General features: G+C 44.8%; 3 protein-coding genes across 4 annotated transcripts in view; 1 reads left to right on the top strand and 2 right to left on the bottom strand.

Annotated features, from left to right (window-relative positions):
* Window positions 1–21,633, top strand: part of LOC143367024 (GDP-D-glucose phosphorylase 1) — a 505,990-nt gene that overhangs the window by 193,770 nt on the left and 290,587 nt on the right. The gene's annotated exons all lie outside the window — the stretch shown is intronic.
* On the bottom strand, window positions 7,500–9,511 carry LOC143367198 (uncharacterized). The gene is made up of 4 exons (XM_076808823.1): window positions 9,307–9,511; window positions 8,336–8,581; window positions 7,805–7,999; window positions 7,500–7,696 (listed from the first exon to the last, which is right to left on the bottom strand). The coding sequence occupies exons 1-4, from the start codon at window positions 9,509–9,511 to the stop codon at window positions 7,500–7,502; spliced, it is 843 nt and encodes a 280-aa protein (XP_076664938.1).
* Window positions 19,922–21,075, bottom strand: LOC143366957 (uncharacterized). Its single transcript, XM_076808461.1, has one exon. The coding sequence runs from the start codon at window positions 21,048–21,050 to the stop codon at window positions 20,238–20,240; it is 813 nt and encodes a 270-aa protein (XP_076664576.1). The 5' UTR covers window positions 21,051–21,075; the 3' UTR covers window positions 19,922–20,237.

Here is a 21,633-nt window from a genome sequence, read left to right on the forward strand (position 1 = left end):
AACAAATACAAAGTGCCCCATAAAATTACGGGACTTCCCGGAACATGCGATATCCTGTCTTTTTGTATCAGGATATCACATGTTCCAGGAAGTCTGCAATACTCATGTTCTGCAATTTTTTGGAACACCCTGTACATGCAAGAAAATCCCATCGCCGTGCAATAGTATAAGTGCAGTGCATTTTACAAATTACAGGGACCGTAAAGTGAGGGAACATTGACAGTACGGGGTAACATTGGCATGTACTTAACATCTATTAAAAAGAAAAAGGAAAAAAATTGTATGCATTTGCACACTTGTAGTAAAATCACAAACTGTTATAATAGGATCCTTAAATAAAAAGAAACATAAAACAGAGTGCATTGAACATAAAAAGAAACAAATTTAAGTCTTAATGTAAGTTCGGATGTATAAAACTTTAACTTTTTAGTGTTATTTATATGTGATGTGCCAATGTTACTCGATTACGGGATATTTAACATGTATTAAAGAAGGTGTTTGGGATTGGCCACAGCGATGCAGCCAATCGGGCACGTGCACGCTGCCTCGAAGCGCGCGACTTTTAAACGCGCTATTTGATACCGGGTCAGCGGCTGGAGCGATCGCGGCGATAGCCTGGTCGGGCCATCTCGGGGCCGACAATTATACTAATTAGCTTATCTCCCTCTACTAATTAGTAGCATCGCGCGACACACACGTGTACTTCTCTGATTGGCCATGCATCATCGGCACCCGAATCGGTGGCTCGGCCCGCTCTGTTTCCGCGATCGCTCTCTTGCTTGTGAACCGCGTACCGGTAAACACCGCTGTTTCTCCTAACGCGAAACAAAAGAGCTATCGGTGCTCCGATAATACGAAACAAGTATTTCTATATTCTTCGCTTCGGCCTCGCGCAATCGCGTGTACAATTTCTTGTAAATTAAGTGCTCTACTGTTAATAGTAACATTTCTTTTAATTAGTTATTAAGCACCCTCGTTTATTGTGGCGACATTACAACAACATTAATAGCGCTCACTTAAATCTATACGTTCCGCCGCGTGAACACAAACTTGCTCACGCGTTAAAAACAAGTGCGTGGTGCCCCTCGTTCTTCTGCGAACATAAAGTTGGTCCTTCGAGCCGGAGTACTCCGGCGATTTCGAGAGCTGTGTGGTGACCGCGTGGTGCGAGAGCTCGTTAAGTGCCGCCATTATGAAGGACGCGATCGCGGATCAGGTCAAGCTGTATCATCGGCTCTCACGTGTGTACGATAATCTGAAAAAGAAAGGTGTCGCTAAAATGACTGAAGGTTCGGTGCAAGCTAGACTGGAAATGCTAACTTCACTTTGGGAACAATTCTCGAAGCAACATGGGGCTATAGAGAAGCAATGCACTGAGGAGTGGGCAAGGCATGATTATTTTACCAAGGATTGCTTCGATCTTGCCGAAGAATCTTTTCTGGAACAAAAGGGATATCTGCTAGATCTCCTTCGTGGATTTAACCGGAAGCTGGAGCCCGGCGGCATGGCCTCGACTTCCGGCGGTGCTCCTACCGCGGAGACACGATCACGTGCCACTCTGCCCCGCATTCCGCTACCCAGCTTCGATGGACGCTACAGCGAATGGCAGGCGTTCCACGATTCCTTCGTCTCGCTGGTGATCAAGGATCCCACGTTAATGGATGTGGATCGGCTACATTATTTAAAGGGCTGTGTAAAAGGTGATGCGAGTACCGTGATACGTAATCATACCACGACGGACGACAACTTTCAACCAGCCTGGGACGCTTTAAAGGAACGATTCCAAAATAAACGCCTCTTGGTGAGCGCACAGCTTACCATTTTAAATGAATTACCCACGGTGAAATGTGAATCGTCGGCGGAGTTGAAACGATTGTTCTACGGAACATGGGACGTGGTTGGCGCTCTAGCCGCAATGAATCGTCCCGTGACTACCACCGACTGGCTGGTCAAAATGACTGTCGACCGACTGGACGAGCAATCGTGCCGCGAGTGGGAGGCGTCTCTCGGCCTATGCACAGATCCACCCTCCTTAGATGCTCTAAGGGTGTTCATCGAAACGCGTATTCATACGGTTGAGGCTCTGGAGAATCAACGCAAGCGTGATCCTCCTGCCGAAGACAAACAAACAGCTCCCAAGGGGACCGCTACCAAAGGCGTCGCTGCCAAAGGCGCCGCTGTGCATCAAGTCGGCACGACGCCATCGAACTCGAAGGATTGCGGACTCTGTAAGGGATCACATTACTTGCTCTTCTGTCCCAAGTTCAAGGTACAGGACGCTGCAGCGAAGAAGGCCACGGTTGCGAAATTGCAGCGCTGTTTAAACTGCCTGGGCAAGCACCAAATCGACAGTTGCCAATCAAATAAACGGTGCCAGCGGTGCGCTGAACAACACCATTCCTGTCTCCATGATGCTTTCCCGACGGCTGCTGGTGCGGTAGTACAGCACGTCACTCCTCGCGTGTTCAACACGCCGCCAGTGATGCTCGGCCTTGCGCGAGTCCGCACTTACACGCCGGTCGGTCAACATGTGTCGGTGCGAGCTCTAATCGATCCTGGAAGTGAAGTGTCCTTAATCTCGGAGCAGCTCGTAAAACGACTTGGGTTGAAGAGGCAGCGCGCTCGCATACCTTTGCTTTTCGCCGGCGGTGCTCCGTCGCAACGCACGCGAGGGCTCGTTCATCTTGATATCACTGCCGACCGAGACGGTGAGAGTATCCTCGCCCTGTCGGCATTTGTGCTTATTGATTTGTCTAGCTACAAACCACCCGTCGTGCTCGACGGGACGATCTGGTCTCATCTTCAGGGCCTGCAGTGGGCGGAACCACGTCTCGCGAACCAGGATCCCATCGATCTGCTACTCGGTGCTGACGTCTACAACGACTTCATGTTGGAAGGCGTTCGCAAGGGCAAGCCAGGCACTCCACTGGCTCAGGAAACTACTTTTGGCTGGATTCTTACCGGCGGTCTTCGGAATGGTTGTGCTCGCAGCCGCAAGAGCGTGTCAACGGTCCAGTGCTGCTCGATCAACCAAGAACTACCTGGCCTGTTGGAGAAATTCTGGGAGCAGGAAGAAGTCCAGATAACACCCACTCTCTCACCCGGTGACCAAGAGGCGGAGGATCACTTTCAGGCCACTCATCGACGCACGTCCGAAGGTCGTTTTGTGGTGAGGCTTCCATTTAAAGTTACTCCAGAGCTGGGACCCTCGAGGCCCGCGGCACTTCGCACATTGAATTCTATGCAGCAGCGTTTTCGTAAGAATCCTGAATATGAACGAGCCTATCAAGACTTTCTACAAGAGTACGAGGATCTCGGTCATATGGTGGCGGCGCGTGCCCCCCCCTGAGGGACGACACTTTTATTTACCACATCATGGTGTCTTAAAGGCCACGAGTACCACTACGAAGCTGCGCGTAGTGTTCGATGGCTCGATGACCACTACCAATGGAAGGTCGCTTAATGACGTCCTGCACACGGGTCCCAACTTGTTACCAGCCTTAGCCGACTTGTTGCTAAGGTGGCGTCGTCATCCCATCGTCTTTGTCGCTGACGTCGAAAAGATGTATCGACAAATAATTATACACCCAGACGACCGGGACTATCAGCGGATCCTCTGGCGAAAGGGGAAGGAATTAAAGTTGAGGGAGTATAAACTTTGCACTGTCACCTACGGATTAGGCTGTGCACCCTACCTGGCTCTACGATGCTTGCGGCAGTTGGCCGCGGACGAGGCCGAGTCGTTTCCCTTGGCTTCTAAGACGATGTGCTCAGACGTTTACGTGGACGACATCCTAACGGGCGCAACTTCGGTGGAGGAGGCCTTGACTCTGAAAAAAGAATTGGATCAGCTCGCCATGGCGGGCGGCTTTCGATTACATAAGTGGGCGTCGAACTCGCCTGAGTTCATGAGGTCGGTCCACAATGACGTCGCCGCACTTGCCCGGCACTGGGATACGGACACCCAGCATAGCGTCTTAGGTATCCAGTGGCTTCCGGAGACTGACAATTTCCAGATCAGACTTCTGGAGGGTAGCACGAGTCCAACGACAACGAAGCGGAGCGTCCTAAGCCAGGCGGCGCAAATCTTCGACCCACTGGGCTGGCTTGCTCCTGTAACGGTATGGACAAAAATATTCATCCAGACGCTCTGGACGCTCACGACCGACTGGGACGAAGCCTTACCTGTGCAATCTGAGGACGCATGGCGCGAGTTTTTGAAGGCACTTCCAGCACTTCGTCAAATCCAGATTCCGCGGTGCATGGGCTTGACCTCCACCAACCAATCGGTGGAAGTGCATGGCTTCTCTGACGCCTCGGAGCGAGCATACTCTGCGGTGGCGTATCTGTGTGTTCACGATTCATCAGGTGACATACAGATTCATCTTATTTCAGCCAAGACAAAGGTGGCTCCACTCAAGAAACTGTCGCTACCACGTCTCGAACTGAGTGGCGCTCATCTACTTACACGGCTGGTGGCGCATCTTCTGTCGACTCTGGCTCTTAGGATCAACGGCGTGCATCTGTGGACTGACGCCCTGGTGGCCTTGGGTTGGATCCAGGCTCCGTCCAGTCGGTGGCAAACCTATGTGGCTAACCGAGTAGCAGACATACAACGTACGCTACCCCAGGCACATTGGCATCATGTTTCAGGCCAAGATAACCCGGCCGACTGCGCTTCGAGAGGACTAACCCCGGCCGAACTCCCCGAGCACCCACTGTGGTGGTCGGGTCCGTCTTGGCTGGCGACGAGCGAAGGGCGACCCGTCACCTTCGAAGAGCCGATAGAAGTGCCCCACTCTGAACGAAGGCAAATTCTCCACGTCCAACGCTCCCCAGAAGATGAGGTGAGCCTGTTTTTAAACCGATTTTCGAACTTCCGTCGACTGCTCCGAGTTACCGCCTGGTGCTGTCGATGGCTCCCGGCGTCCAAGGGGAAACGGGCAACTTACCTGACCGCCAGTGAGATACAAGCTGCCCGATCGAGGCTGGTGCGAGGTGTGCAATCTACTGCCTTCGCTTCGGAATTGGACGCTCTCCAAAGTCGCCAACCGCTGCCTAGACGAAGTCGCCTGCTTCGATTGAATCCGTTCAAGGATCAGGAGGACAGCACCTTACGCGTTGGCGGGCGGCTGCATTATTCAAGGATCACCTACAATCAACGACACCCTGTGATTCTTCCCGATGAATCACCACTGGCTGCGCTGTGGATCGCCGAGGCGCATCGGCGCTGTTTGCATGGGGGTGTGCAACTCACCCTTTCAACACTTCGCCAACATTGCTGGGTTCTTCGAGGTCGCCACCTGGTAAAATCCTGCATCCATCGGTGCTCCACTTGTGTTCGCTGGAGAGGCAGTACCGCGGACCAGCTTATGGGAGTGTTGCCTGCACCTCGAGTAACCCCTTGTCGCCCGTTCCTGCGCGTGGGCGTAGATTATGCAGGGCCAATTTTTATACGATCCAGTCGAGGGCGCGGCCAGCACGCTCGAAAAGGTTATATCGCTCTGTTTGTGTGTTTAGCTACCAAAGCCGTGCATTTGGAGGTGGTGTCGGACGGGACAACGGAAGCCTTTTTAGCTGCCCTGAAACGACTGACCTCTCGCCGCGGCCTCTGCTCCCAGATCTACAGCGACTGCGGTACGGCATTCGTGGGTGCGGACAAGGAGCTGCGTGCCCTACTACAATCAGTCAGTTCCCAAAATAGGCAACTCCTGGACCGTCTGGCTTCTGAGGGTATCGAGTGGAAGTTTAACCCTCCTTCTGCACCTCATTTCGGCGGGATTTGGGAGGCCGCGGTGAAGTCCGTGAAGCACCACCTCCGGAGAGTGCTCGGCGAACATCGATTGACGTATGAGGAGCTGGCCACGCTCCTCGCTGAGATCGAAGCTTGTTTAAATTCTAGACCATTGGTACCGGTGTCAGATGATCCCGATGATCTCGCTGCGCTGACGCCAGGTCACTTCTTGGTCGGTGAGGCAGTTAACGCGATACCCGAACCCAATCTGGAGGAGCTCCCAGACAATCGGCTTTCTCGGTGGCAGCTGGTTCAGAAAATGCAGCAGCACTTCTGGCGTTTGTGGTCGCGGGACTACCTGAACACGCTGCAGACGCGGGGTAAGTGGAGTCGCGTTCGGACGGTGATTCGGGAAGGCGATCTGTGCTTAATCAAAAGCGAACTGCAGCCGCCCTCGCGTTGGCCTCTGGCTAGAGTCGTCAAAACTCATCCAGGTCCCGATGGTCTTACACGTGTTCTCACACTGAAAACGGCGACTTCGGAGCTCACCCGTCCGTTACACAAGCTTATCCTGTTACCATTTGCTGCCGCCGCGGAGGTCGATGCTGGGAGCTCTCAAGGTGACAGTGTCGATGGCCGAAGACCGGCATAACCTGGTCATCTCCGTCAGTATAGTAGTTAGGGTTCGATTTGCGGCACTCTTCTTGCGGAATTAGCTTAATTTTAGTTTCTTCTCTCTTGTTTTAACTGTCTTCAATTTTAATCACGCTTTCATTTAATACCACTTCACTATCCAGCGGCGACATGTCTATTTCGTCAGAATATGACGAGACGGGCGGGAATGTTTGGGATTGGCCACAGCGATGCAGCCAATCGGGCACGTGCACGCTGCCTCGAAGCGCGCGACTTTTAAACGCGCTATTTGATACCGGGTCAGCGGCTGGAGCGATCGCGGCGATAGCCTGGTCGGGCCATCTCGGGGCCGACAATTATACTAATTAGCTTATCTCCCTCTACTAATTAGTAGCATCGCGCGACACACACGTGTACTTCTCTGATTGGCCATGCATCATCGGCACCCGAATCGGTGGCTCGGCCCGCTCTGTTTCCGCGATCGCTCTCTTGCTTGTGAACCGCGTACCGGTAAACACCGCTGTTTCTCCTAACGCGAAACAAAAGAGCTATCGGTGCTCCGATAATACGAAACAAGTATTTCTATATTCTTCGCTTCGGCCTCGCGCAATCGCGTGTACAATTTCTTGTAAATTAAGTGCTCTACTGTTAATAGTAACATTTCTTTTAATTAGTTATTAAGCACCCTCGTTTATTGTGGCGACATTACAACAACATTAATAGCGCTCACTTAAATCTATACGTTCCGCCGCGTGAACACAAACTTGCTCACGCGTTAAAAACAAGTGCGTGGTGCCCCTCGTTCTTGTGCGAACAGAAGGAAAAGGACAAAAATTGTATGCATTTTGACACTTGTAGTGTATTTACAATGTTATGATAGGGTACTTAAATCCAATATAAAAATGTTAATTTTTATATGATATAGCAAAATGTTCCGAAAACATGCCAATGTTCCCCCAGTTTACGATATGTTGCTATCATTTATAAATTATAATAAATAATAATACTCATATAATTTTCCTTTATATGACTGCAATGCAGAAAGATAAAGTAGCTGTTGAATATAAAAATAATTAGAATATAAAGTTAAATTTTGGACTTTATCATACTACTCTTAGATCATTTATTATTCTTACGTCACTTCCAAATTACGTAAACCCTCTTCATCCTTAACGGGAAGATTTTCCGTTATTGCCAAAAATTCCCTATTGCTGCTTGTAACGTTGGAAATTTCCGGCATTTTAGTCTCTATCTGTTCCAATCTTTTTATCATATCGGTCAATGTCAAATTAATTGCTGCAAAGTTTTTCTTTATAAGTGTTTCCAACTCTGAATAAAGAAAAGAGACGTTAATTATATAAAAATCATATTTAGGATTATAGTCAATGGGTAGAAACCCATTGGATTGGATATAATTTTGTACATGCGGAGATGTACTTGCTAATGATGATGATGATGATGATGATGATGATGATGATGATGACTGTGGTTTTGGTGTTGGTGTTGGTGTTGGTGCTGTTCCTACTCTACTTTCCTCGGGAGACGCGTGTAGTATGGGTGTCATCCTATTCTCACCACTGTTAATTCTTTGGAAATAGTAGTCGTGAAATGGCGTCGACGTTGATGGAAAATCTGCACTGAAACCCGCAATTTAGCATATAATGGTCATCATGCTCCGATCAATATTCAATTGGGGGTCCCAAAATGACGGACTACTCGGATGATGCAATATACCGATGAAAAAGACACCGAAAAGTCCTTTACCGTTTTTGGATCCGAGGCTTCCGGCCCACACAGATTAAAGCCGTGTGAGCTGTGCCCGTGGCAGCGTACGGTAAAGGACTTCTCGATGTCTCTTTGCATCAAGATATTGCATGTTTCGGGAAGTCGCACAATTTTGGGACACACTGTATAAATTACTTCACATTTACTTTCATAGTGAATAATGATTGAATAATATAAAAATACCTTCTTGTACATACACTTCTGACGTTTCAGAAGGTGCCTTGGGGTACATATTTCCCTTCTTCCTTTTCTCTAATGGCCCTTTTGCTTCAATGTCCTCTTCCTCGCTGGACACGTGAACGCGAGTATTTTTTCGCCTGCGCTCTTTCGACACTATCCTATATCCCGAATAATTTGTCGCGTCCGAAGCGGGAAGATTGAAGGTGTCCATGGCAGTCTCCTGTTTATCTAACGCCCCCCCATAAGTATCTGACACAAGAGAATTCATTAATACGTCACACAATAAATAAGTTATGCATATTGAGGTTCAATTTATACACTTCGCGTCAAAATTGAAGGAACAATATAATTTCCCGAAAATTTTGGTTATTCTCAAAGGACTGTATCTCTGCGAAAAATGTTTGAACAAAATATTTAAAAAACGAATGATTCCATGATTATCCTTGAAGTGACATCAAGTTTCCTACAAAATGATAAGTATGTAATTTTTGGGATAATTTTAAAATCGATTTAACATGATTAAAAAAATCTCATTAAATTGCCAACGAATGCTTCTGAAAGGAAACTTTCTTAGCTTTCCAAAACCGCGAATAACTCTGTCAATAAAAATCATACAACAATACCAAAGAAACGAAATTAAACAGAAATGTTTACTCTATAAGAGCTCTTCCTTGGATTTAGCGGCAAAATATTTTTTTGTGCGTGCATACGTTGAAAGTAGGCAAAAATTTCAGAATCTTCGTTTCCTGCGTTTCATCTTGATAAAACAGTATCATAATGGATGAAACCAGAAATTCAAATCTTCGTTCAAAAACTATAAACTTCAAGCGTTAAAATGCGTTCTCTAAATATGTGTTCAAAACATTTTTCCCACAAATACAGCCTTCTGAAAATGACCAAAATTTTCGGAAAATTATAGTGTTTCTTTAATTTAGACGCGGCGTATAAATAATACTTTAATGAAATAAATATACCTGCTGAGGCAAACCACCTGCCGATGTCGCATTTTTCCCACTCATCGTGGTCCACTGAAACAATTCCTTTCATAATTGTTCTATTCAGGGTATACAAATTCTTGATATGGCTTAGCCAAATACGCTGTCTATCAGTGTCCATCCAGTTCGATGGTATGATTTGCATACCATCCGCGAATTCCACGATTGAAAACTTTTTCAACATTTTTGACTGAAAAACAATTAGGAGTGTTACGTGAGGGCGTTAATTTTTTAATGACCGAGCGGATTTGTCTAATTTCTTTCACGTAACGCTCAACGAATTTAGATAGATTTGTTTTGGGATACGTACTTGCTACAACCAATACAGGTTGACCCGTCAGGAAATGATATTTCGAGGGAGACTGGTTTGAACAGAATGAGACGATATTTAAGTAAATTTTACCATGTATTACAAAATAAGTAAAAGGAAATGTTTGAAGGTAGTACAAAAATGGGAAATTACATGGGTTTTGAATAGAGTCGTTAAAGATTCACATAAAATTAAATCGCCGGATTTAGAATTTATAATATTCGGTTCGGTTTCGGAGATTACAGTTTGAAAACGGGTTCCAGAACCAGGGTACGGCGAATTCGGCCTTGAACGTTAACCGATAAGCAACAATTGAAGCCACTAATAATTTGACGATAATTAACCGAGGGGAAACCCCGTAACGCGTAATGGTTGGATCAATTATCGTACGAGTGATAAATTTTGTGCATTTCCTAATTGGAAATGCTTTAAATATGCGATACCCGCGGAAGGAAGGTAAGATAGTTTATCGAGGGAGAATTCCCGTAACACACAATGGTTGGATTAACTGTCCCCTTCGTACACGGGTAACATGAAACAATTTTTTATAAAATGGAAAGATTCAAATGGTCAACTGTTGAATATAGTAACGTACTTTAAAAGACTCGCCGACCTCGCACACGTAGATTGTTACAGTTTAACGGCTACTACTTCCCTTCTTTCTTTCTCTCTGCGTGACCTGGGGCGCTGGGCGCTGGTGCAAGATGTTGAAGCGCAGCACGGGCGTGAAGCACAAATCACGCCGAACAGTTCACTGACGTTATAATGTTCACAGGGTTTTTAAGTATAACAGGATTGAAGAAACGATTTAAGTAGAATGGGAAAACTATACTGATTTAAAATAGTGATTAAATAATTGAGTCCGATACGGGGACTGAGTCTTTCCACGTTAGGTGTTAAACTATTCACGATGTAGCTCTAGCTCACACGCCTATATAATAGGGGAATATGTCCCTCGGGCAGAACGTCCACGCACAACGCGACTTAACAGCCGACTGCCCCGAGCAATCGCAGGATAGGCCCGAGCATTCGGGACTTTGAAACAAAGAGCGCCAAAATCGCTGACTCTGCACCTCATGCACATGGGCCCAACCGTCGCTCGTTCGGAATGTTCCCAGCATCTCGGTGCCTAGGTTGCTATCGCGTCCGGCGTTCTAAGAACGTCGACGACGTTGGAAGATTTTCGCATGGAAGGACGCAGTGGCGTAACGACTCCCATAAAATGATTATTACAATTTGGTTTGTAAATCATTGACAATTGATCGAGAGAACTCCCAAAACACGTAATGGTTGGATCAATTGTCGATATTGAAAATTTTGAAAAAGTAGCCGGCACGTAACAGGAGAATTTATTAAAAAATTGTCACTGCATTATACAGGGTGTCCCACTAAGGAATGGACAGCGCGATATCTCTTAAAGTATTATCGATAAAAATATAAAAAAAATAGGGAATTGCATGGTTCGAGGGGGCCCATTTATTAGCGCGAACGAATTTTGTTTTCGATTATTATTTTAAAAGATACGATGGTCAAGTTCGGTTTTTCAAATAGAACTATTTTTTTTTGAAGACCTGAGTTGATAGTGCGTTCCAAGACAAATTCAATAAGCTTTAATGTATACACTTTATTTGCACTGGTTTTTAAGATATTGCGCTTGCAAATTTACTGATTTTCACTGCAAGAAACCCCTCTGGAATGGCAAAAACCGGGGGCGGTCTTCCTGGCGCCACGGGTGGCACTGCCTGTTGAAATGGATACTTACCTGCCAAAGGTCTACGCCAGAAATGGCAGGCCCAAAGGCTGGACAATTCTTTTCCGTCAGAAATGCTACTTAGGTAGGTACATCTGCGGTATCGAGAAGCGCATCGTTACTTTTATTTCGCACTTGCTTCTATGCTCGGATGGTCGGTTCTTTTGGGAGGGATGCAAGTTGGATTGGTTCTGATATAATCTGCTCCCTATGTTTGAAATTTAGTCTAGCAACTTTCACTCCTCCTAACCTAACCAATCCAACTTGCATCCCTCCATTTCTGCCATTTCTGGCGTAGACCTTTGGCAGGTAAGTATCCATTTCAACAGGCAGTGCCACCCGTGGCGCCAGTAAGACCGCCCCCGGTTTTTGCCATTCCAGAGGGGTTTCTTGCAGTGAAAATCAGTAAATTTGCAAGCGCAATATCTTAAAAACCAGTGGAAATAAAGTGTATACATTAAAGCTTATTGAATTTGTCTTGGAACGCACTATCAACTCAGGTCTTCAAAAAAAAATAGTTCCATTTCAAAAACCGAACTTGACCATCGTATCTTTTAAAATAATAATCGAAAACAAAATTCGTTCGCGCTAATAAATGGGCCCCCTAGACCCATGCAATTCCCTATTTTTTTATATTTTTATCGACAATACTTTAAGAGATATCGCGCTGTCCATTCCTTAGTGGGACACCCTGTATAATAATACTTATGAAATATTGCAGTATGATAGTTTTGTCTTAATCGTGATGTTACTTGTACTTAGCGGTGATGAATAACACTTTGTAAACGGTCTGCGAAGCTCGCTTTCGGAAAACAAACGAGAAATTTAAAAAAAAAAGAAAAAACAAAGTAACGCGTACAAACGAACTATAAAACGAATAAAATAACTTAAATTTTAAAAAAGAAACTAAACACACTATAACTATGAAAAGAATAAGAACAGAATTATATATAATTTTGAAAAGTACACTAACACACTATAAGTATAAAAAGAATACGAAAAATTGAATATACAATTTAAAAAAAAAACTAACACACGATAAGTATAAAACGAATTAAAAAGGGAATATATATTAAAACAAAATAATGCGAAATATAAGAAGATTCTGAAAACGAGAGCTGCTTGTTTTTCAAGAGTTTACTTCGAACTGGCCCGGTCCAGGGTTGGCGAGCGCGAGTCAGCGAGACGACAAAGAACTACTTTGTTTAGCGCTCGAGCCGAGCCGAGCCGAGCCGAGCGAACCCGAGCCGAGCGGAGCGAAGCCAAGCGCTGAGCCGTTGAATTCGCTCTCAGAGAGGGTTGTAAAATTTCGAGCCCGCAATGACGCGCGAGTGAGAGAATCCATGAGCGAGCGAGAGGGGGCGCAAGAGTGGGCGTGACTGGAAAACCCGATGCGTCAGCGGGCCCAGGGGCGCGCTGAGGGGTCGAAAAATTGAAACGGTTCTTTTTTAAACCGACACTTTCACTCTTTCTAAAATAAAATTTTAGCTGCGGGTATTTTTTATTTTTTTATTAATATCTCAGAAACTAACAAATAACCCCTCAAAATTTCGGTTCATTCCGGTTGTTGGGTCATACTGTAGTATATCCCACAAGGCTCCCCCCTTTTATAATAATTATTTACAAAGCTGAATGGAACGTAGGAAAATGACATGACGACCCGGTCGCATGCTCCCTGCGAAAGCAAATATTAATCCCTCAGCAACGACCTCCTTACGCAGTGCCAGTTTTCACGGGCAGCGGACCTCTTGCTGTAATACCTATAGGAATGGCTACATTGTATGCATATCTCCGTTTAGAACGCCATTCGCGTAGAAAGAAGATATAGTAAATAATTAGATCTGGCGTCGTTGTTGAAGGCTAAAGGTCTGCGCACACATATCCGTTCCGTGTCAGTTCCGTTCCGGCGTGCCAGTGGTAAAAAGAAGAGGGGCGTAAAGGGTCTCTTCTTACCAGTGACACGACGGAACGGTACTGATACGGAACTGACATGTATGCGCAGACCATAATGGTCCCCATACACGTTGAGACCTATATCGATACATGTATCAATACAGATCGCGCTATATATGTGTCTGAGATTTCGGTTGTGTATGAAAAGACACATACACTGTGAGACGAGATCATGAGACATCAGCTCACAAGTTTAAGAAAAAGGTTACTAACTTTGCCTTCGAGCGGGCACTGATTAGGCCTTGCGTGCTAGAGAGTCTGACTGTCGGCGTTCTTTTAATTCGATTCGAAAAACATGCGATCGCACGCAGACGAGTATCATACAAATAAGTAACAGGTAACGTGATACTCATGCGTGTGCGATTGTATGGTTTCGAATCGAATTAAAAGAACGCCGACAGTCGGATTGTTTCGCACGTACGGCCCAGAGTTGTCCAAAATGTAATTTAATTACAAATTGTAAATTACGATTACGATAGTTGACAAAATTGTGGTCGACTACCTAAATTAACGATAACAAAAAATAGTGTGTAATCAATTACACAATTACATTTTCAAATTATGTGAAATTTGCATCCCTACTCGAAACGTAGGCTCGTTTAGAAAACTCTGCAAGAACCGCCCCACAGTGAGCGATTTTGGTAGTCTAGCTTTACTAAATTAATAACTTTTTACTGGCTTAAGTTATTTACCTAACGTTTTTTCAATATCTTTTTAATGTCTTCAGAGCATATTATAAGTATAAAGTTTTAGTCATACCCACATTTTTAATGAACAAAAAATGGTCAAATGTCACTTTCGTCAAAGGAATCATGTGAATCGCTGGAATCTGATGGATCGTGATGTTCATTTTTTATTAATAGGCTGACGTCAGGGCTTTTATTGTATTGTTTGGATGATTTGAATGAAAAAATATTGCATATCATCGTCATTTATATTATATTTAATTGCTTACGCTTTTCTTATTATTGCTTATCGTTTTATATTATCTTAACATTTCTAACGCTTATTGCTTTTCATATTACTGTCTATTGCTAAACGCATATTGTTATATATTATTACCCATTGCTAATACTTATTGCATTTCATATTCTTGTCTATTGCTAGTACTCACATACTTCATGTTCATCTATCTATATATATATATATATATATATATATATATATATATATATATTGCTATTGATTACCAGTTATATAAATGTTTTTGTGCTAATGCTTAACGTCCCACGCATTATTATAATACTACCGCTATCGCATTAACAGTGCATGGCATATTCTCGTGCTTTAAACTGAATAAACGTTCTTATTCTAAATAACGCTTCGAATTATTGTAGTGATCCTTCAGTTACGGAGATTCCAAATCATAATAAGCTGTTGCAACAGCTGATCTCGCTTCGCGAACGCCGGAATTTCTTATAATATTTACAAGGCTTACGTTCGCATAGGTCTTGTACGACCATACGGCTACTTCTATTTCAAAGAAATATTACATGCTGCTTCTTATATTAATGCAGCGGTAAATCCAATTACCAAGCCTTTAAACACCCACGGCTGTGCTCTAACGGGTGTCACCAAGGTGCGCGATTATTGCTTAAACCTTCCCTGGTTGCCTTGTGCTACGAAGCTGGCCTTTGTGCCTAAAACTCCCATCACCCCTTCTGCTACGAAGCTTGCCTTTGTGCCTAAAACTCCTATCACCACTTGTGCTACGAAGCTTGCCTTTGTGCCTAAAACTCCTATCACCACTTGTGCTACGAAGCTTGCCTTTGTGCCTAAACTTCCCATCACTCCTTGTGCTACGAAGCTTGCCTTTGTGCCTAAACTCCCATCATCTCTTGTGCTACGAAGCCTGCCTTCGTGCCTAACGTTCCTAAAAACCCCACATTGTCATTGTCTTAACCTCCGCCACCCGGGACGTGACATAAATTTGGTGACAGCGGTGGCATCCGTCCACCGTTAATGGAAAATAAGTTTTCTGTACGCACGGTACCCACATTTGCCGATATCTAGGATGTGCATTCATCACCCACGTAGATATAAACCATCCTACCGGTGCCGCAGACTGCAAAGTATCTCGGCATTTTTGAATACGCTAATCTGCGTTTCGGGAAGCATAGCGACGACCACGGAAGGCGACGACCGTTCTTTAAGTTGCTCCCATCTGAAACCTACAAATACGGTGACAGTATACGAAATTCATTATTACCAGACGCCCTATACATTCCCCCATTGCCCTCGGTGCAATAACGTCTTACTTAGAACGTGTCCCATAAACAGGTGTGTGGAGAGTACGCAATATTTCCTGCTTTCAAATACCAGCTATACTCAATTTGACATCTCTTATCTGGGTATAGAGCAACCAGATATCTAAATAACTGCCACCGAACGCGGAACATAGCCAAGACTTTTAACAGACCCCAAGTGGATTAAATATTCAACGAATTAATCATGTCTGTGTACGGCGAAACCGACGACTCTTGCGTGTTAGACCAAAACGCGGGCCCTTCCACCGACGCTGTGGACACCGCGACCGCCGAATTAATGGAGCGGGTGCAATTATTACGACAAAAGCAAGCTGAAATCGAAAGTCTGCACGCGAAATACATTGCGCACCCAAACCCCAATACGCGATCCGACGTAGCCACCGGTTCGGATAACCCCGCGTTAGAAGGTCAGATTCAAGCCATCCGTGAAATGATGGAAAACTTCTTTGTACCCCCGCCAATGGCAAATAATTTTGCCACACCAGGTTCCTCACGTTTTGATAGGAAACCCGTATTGAATTACAATTATATTCCGGACCAGGGTCCATCGCCCCAGATCAAATTGAAAGACGCAATAGAAACGGTTCTAAAGTTTAACAATCACAACATGTTCGTTTTGCAATTCGCGAGAGCGTAGAATAGGGCTAAGTCTCTGGTTCCCTCGCAAGCCGAACCCCAGCTAGCGAGGTTGTTGCTAAATAAACTACAAGACCACGCATACTTGGCCGTTGAGGATCGGGTCTTTGACTCCGTAAGTGACTTAATCAAACAACTTAAACGTACCTTCTCTCCTGGTAAAACGTCTGATCACTATCGTGGGGAACTTGCCAATGTTATTAAAGGAACCAACGAGCACATGTTGGAGTACATTTCACGCGTAAAGGACCTCTGATTCGCCATTTTAGATAAGGATAGAGAATGTTATCGCGACTTCGCACAACAACATCCTCAGGACCTAGACCGCTTAACCTCAGACTCATTCGTCGATGGCCTTCCGCCCTACATAAGGATGAGATTACTGCAACAACATGACTTCGAAACACTCGACCAGGCATTCGTTCAGGCTGTCCTCGTAGATAAGAATATTAACAGGGACCGCCTCCGATTCTCAGAACACAAGACTCCGCGACTAACCTGCCAACTTTACGACAAGACAGGTCACGACGCACGGTCTTGTCGAAGCAATCAACAATCAGCAATCAACCAAAACCCCGAGAGGCACCCTCCAAACCGCGCTGCGGAATATGGGTATCAAGCACCCAAATCCCTGCTCCCATACTGGGACAAAAACCGTCCTCCACCTCCGAAACCTACGGAGGCACGCAATGCAGTTACTGCATGAAGCCCGGACACACAACCTCGAAATGCAGAAAACGCATCTATACCATCGATCGAAACCCTAGAACCTTCTGGGAAATGGATTCGGGAGTGGGCCAAGCGGGAGCGCACCCACTTACGATGCAACTCAAGACACCGCCGATACTGTAAAAATCGGTATCGTACAACTAAACCCAGTTGGTCAGGTACCATCAGTAAAAATTCACACGTCGGATTTCGGGAAAATACCTGAATTAATGACCGACACACCAGTCAGAAAAGTCCCCGTTGAACTAAAGGAAGTCAACAGAATAATTCCAGAACCCAAACAAGTACGACCAAAAGAGACTACGACGTCGACAGGCATCACTCCCATCCCCGACCTAATAAAAAACAAGTCCCTCATAGCCCAGGATCCGTCGATCTACCACCTCTAGGCACCCGCGAAGGTGCACTCACACTCACCCCCTGCGCATTGCGCTGAATCAACCCTTCCCCTAAACTCCCATGAATTTCTTGCGGTTACGCTGAAACCGGACCAACAGAAAATCCAAGTTGTCCAGGACTACCCAACACCTCGTACACCAAAAGGAATTGAAGAATTCCTCGGACTGACCGGATCTTACAGAAGATTTATCCCAGAATTCTCCAGAACAGCTCGGCCATTGACCTCACTATTGAAGAAGGACACATTATTTAATTGGGAACCGTCCCAACAAATCGCTTTCGACCACTTAAGGTCAGCATTGCAGAAGGAACCGATCATGCAACATCCGAGTTTTAAACTGGAATTCCACGTCACACCAGACGCCTTATCCCGTAAACCCCCTGCAGTGGAGGCATGCCCCATACGACCGCGAGGAAAATCTGACGATGACTTGGCGGACTGGCCCAAACGTAAACCAAGCAGATCCAAGAGGCCACGGTTCTTCAAATCACCGATCCATGCGGCAACGAGCGGCAGCAACTCCGTTGACTTTGCAACACCCGCATCCAGCGCTCGCCAGGGAAGGAAACCCATTCAACTGCACCGAAAGATGCGCCGGAAATTATCACCAGCAGAAATTCCGCCAAGTTCTCCCCCAGAAAACATACGTGAACAACTGCCTACCACGAGAACAGACCAGACTTACATATTACCCATGCAGGTTCTATTGACAAAATACCTTGTGTGCGTGCTCCTCAGCCTATTCACCTCAATTAAGATCGCCGATGCATTCATTAAAAGATTCAATTGTCACTTCGGAGCTCCTAGAGCCACCCTCGCCGACCAAGCGGCAAATTTCACTAGCACTTTCACGAAAGCAGTAGCGCGGAAATGTAAATTCCAACAATTCCGAACCACAGCCTTTCACCCACTGTCAAATGGCTCTTTAGAAAGGTTGCATCTCGTGAAGAAATGATTATCGGTAGATACAGTGACTGGGACGAATGGACAGGCTTGGCCGCGTTCTCGTATAAAACCAGTGTCCACGAGGGCATTGGATACATTTTGCATGAATTAGGATTCAGGAAAATAGGTCAGGTACCCAACCGGAACCCGGTACCTGAAGACATTGAAAATAAAACGTACCAGGGTTATCTATCGAATTTGAGTAGGAATTTTCGGTGCAAAAGACGTTACAATCGCCATATCCACATACGCGAGAGTCCCGGTTGATCGTAATACATCAAAATACAGTGTTTAATCAGTTCCCACTCTTAGATCATCGTCGCTGCGACTTCAAAAATAAATATATAAATAAAATTCTCCCCTATAAATCACTCCACAACTCTACCGAAATCCTTAAATTTCAACTCTTACCCCTTTCCCCAACCACTGACCATCTAGGTGATGTACCTTAGCGGTCCCCATCTCGAAATAGTCAACGACGAAATTCCCCTCCCCCCTCGTCGCCCTACGAGGCACGATCACCTCCCTCATATTTAAGTCTAAACAAGTCCCTCGTCCTAAAACCCTCTTAAATCGAGACCACGTCTCATCCCCTCTCTACGACTCATCAAGTACAAGCCACTCTCACCCCTTTCCAATTAAAACACCCAAAATCCATCCAATGGGTTGAGTACCCCGTTTCGAACGCCCAAGAAAAACACTTCCAAGAAAGTCATACTTTGCGTAGACAATTCTTAAACCTAACCAACATTAAATTCAGTGCGACTTCGCTCATGTAGCAAGTTATCTTCGACGCCAACTGCGAGCTATTAATATTACTTATTATAATATTGCATATCATCGTCATTTAGATTATATTTCCTTGCTTACGCTTTTCTTATTATTGCTTATCGTTTTATATTATCTTAACATTTCTAACGCTTATTGCTTTTCATATTACTGTCTATTGCTAAACGCATATTGTTATATATTATTATCCATTGCTAATACTTATTGCATTTCATATTCTTGTCTATTGCTAATACTCGCATACTTCATGTTCATCTACATGTATTGCTGTTGATTACCATTTATATAAATGTTTTTGGGCTAATGCTTAACGTCCCACGCATTATTATAATACTACCGCTATCGCAATAACAGTGCTTGGCATATTCTCTTGCTTTAAGGGGGTAGGTCACCCTCGCTAGCCTTAAAACAGGCCTTTTTTCAAACGCAAATTGTAAGGTGATAAATAACAATAGAGACAACCTTTTTTCTATTTTTATTCGTTGTTCTATGAGCTTTAACACAAAAAAAGAAAAGTCTAAATATCTCTATGTACATAAAAGTTGTGAGTAAAAACGTAATGGCATGTACGCGGTGCACCGTTTGATGGTGTACATAAAATCTCGAAAACCGCTCGAATGATTTGGATGAAAATTTAATGAGACATGCAGAAAACCATCCCGTAAGATGTGTTGGAAGCAGATTTTCGAAAAAGAGTAATACAATTTTTATGTTGAAAAATACGATTTTAGTGATTTCTTGTATGGAAAATATTTTTTTATCTTTTTTAAAAGAATTTATCTCGAAAATCTGCTTCCAACACATCTTATGGAATGGTTTTCTGTATGTCTCATTAAATTTTCATCCGAATCCTTGGAGCGGCTTTCGAGATTTTATGTACACCGTTTTGAAAAACGTAGTTCGTGGGAAATCGCGTTTAAAGTTTGACATGCAGTTTAGCGTACTTTACGCGTCAATAATTGCTCCTTACGGATTTTAATCGATGCCAGGCCCAGATATTACACCTTCTCTTGAATGATTAAGATCTTCTGTGGCCTTTCTTTTCCTTCTAATTTCGATTCTGCCTTCTTTTGTCGAAACTGAGGCACGGTGATCGGCGGCCGTTACGCGGATGTTGTTTGATGTTTCGCTTTATTCCAGGGTCTTCGGGCCAATTAAAATATTTAATTTTTTTAAGATTTGCAATATACTCGATGCTCCGTCGTTAAAAGTACACGCGGCAAAATATGCCGCAATATTAACAATTTCACTTCCACAAATAGAGATCTTTGGTGCGATTTTCCAAATCTTGCAGTTTAAACTTTCATTTAGATTTTGGGAAAACCCTCCGAGGCATCTCTCCAGATGTTCTGCTGTAGCTAGCTCTTCATGCGTCGGCTTTATTGCTGCCTGGACATCAGGGTGTAAAGGTAATTCATGGACAAACGTATTTAGATTATCTTCTGCTTTCGCCCTCTGCCACAAACACCAACTTTCACTACCTGGAGGACAGTAATTATGCTGGGAGTTCTTATCCGTTGAGCATTTGTGTTGATAAGTCGCCCAAATAGCGTTCCTCGTGTCTTCTACCGAATTGTAGTTTCTTCTTATCGCAAGTCCATAGTGCTTAGTCAACTTATCGATGAGATTTGCAGTCAATTTGCCCCTTTCTCCCAAACCTTCCTTCGCTTTTTTTATGTTTCGTAACCGATTACCCATTCTTTTTTGTATGTGGCCGATGTATTCTTTTTTTAAAATGGTAATATCTGGACCGTACGGTTGCGAGTCCACTATTCCTTTATATGTTTTGCAATCTCCGTCGCCAATGTAAATCACGTACTTCAATTGGTGCAACTGTACTGAACGTTGAATCATTTCAACTATGCCGTCGACCTCCATTTTCCCCGCACTTCCTGCGTCATTACTTTCACACACGGATTCATGCTGTTTTCGAAGATTTTCCATATCTCCGTCTTTGTTTTTCTTTAGAAACTCGCAAACTTTACAGTAGGAGCTTTTTACAATAATATCTGTTGAGTCCAAGGGAAAAGGAGAAAGGTCCCGGGAGAAATCACTGATTACACTTAACTAACCTATACTGAATATATTGTTCAAATACAAGGATATAAATAATACACCAAGAAACCAGATCTAACGATCCGTAACATGGCGTGGCCAATGAAGTAAGCCCCTGGCCCTGCGCGCACAGTCCTCTGCCAAGCCGACAGTCCGATGGGTGCATGCGCATTCCCCAACATCTCCCTCCTTAAGAAGGAGTTACCAGTAGGAATATGATGTAGCATTTGGATCCAACTGCAGGCGTCGTGGCGTGATCCGATCGCGGACAGGCCTGGCAGGAGCTCGCAGTCGCAAGATCCCCAGGAACCTCGGTTTCCGGGCTGCTGGCCTCAACAGACTAGCATGGTAATTCAGAGCCCGGCGTGGCTGGATTATCCACGGACTGAGTTGCATCCGACGTGGCTGGACTGTCCACGGGTTGAGTTGGACACTGCGCAAGAAATGTCCCATCCTCCTCTCCCACCGCCCT

Source organism: Andrena cerasifolii, chromosome 3, assembly GCF_050908995.1.
Source record: "Andrena cerasifolii isolate SP2316 chromosome 3, iyAndCera1_principal, whole genome shotgun sequence".
Taxonomy (NCBI): domain Eukaryota; kingdom Metazoa; phylum Arthropoda; class Insecta; order Hymenoptera; family Andrenidae; genus Andrena; species Andrena cerasifolii.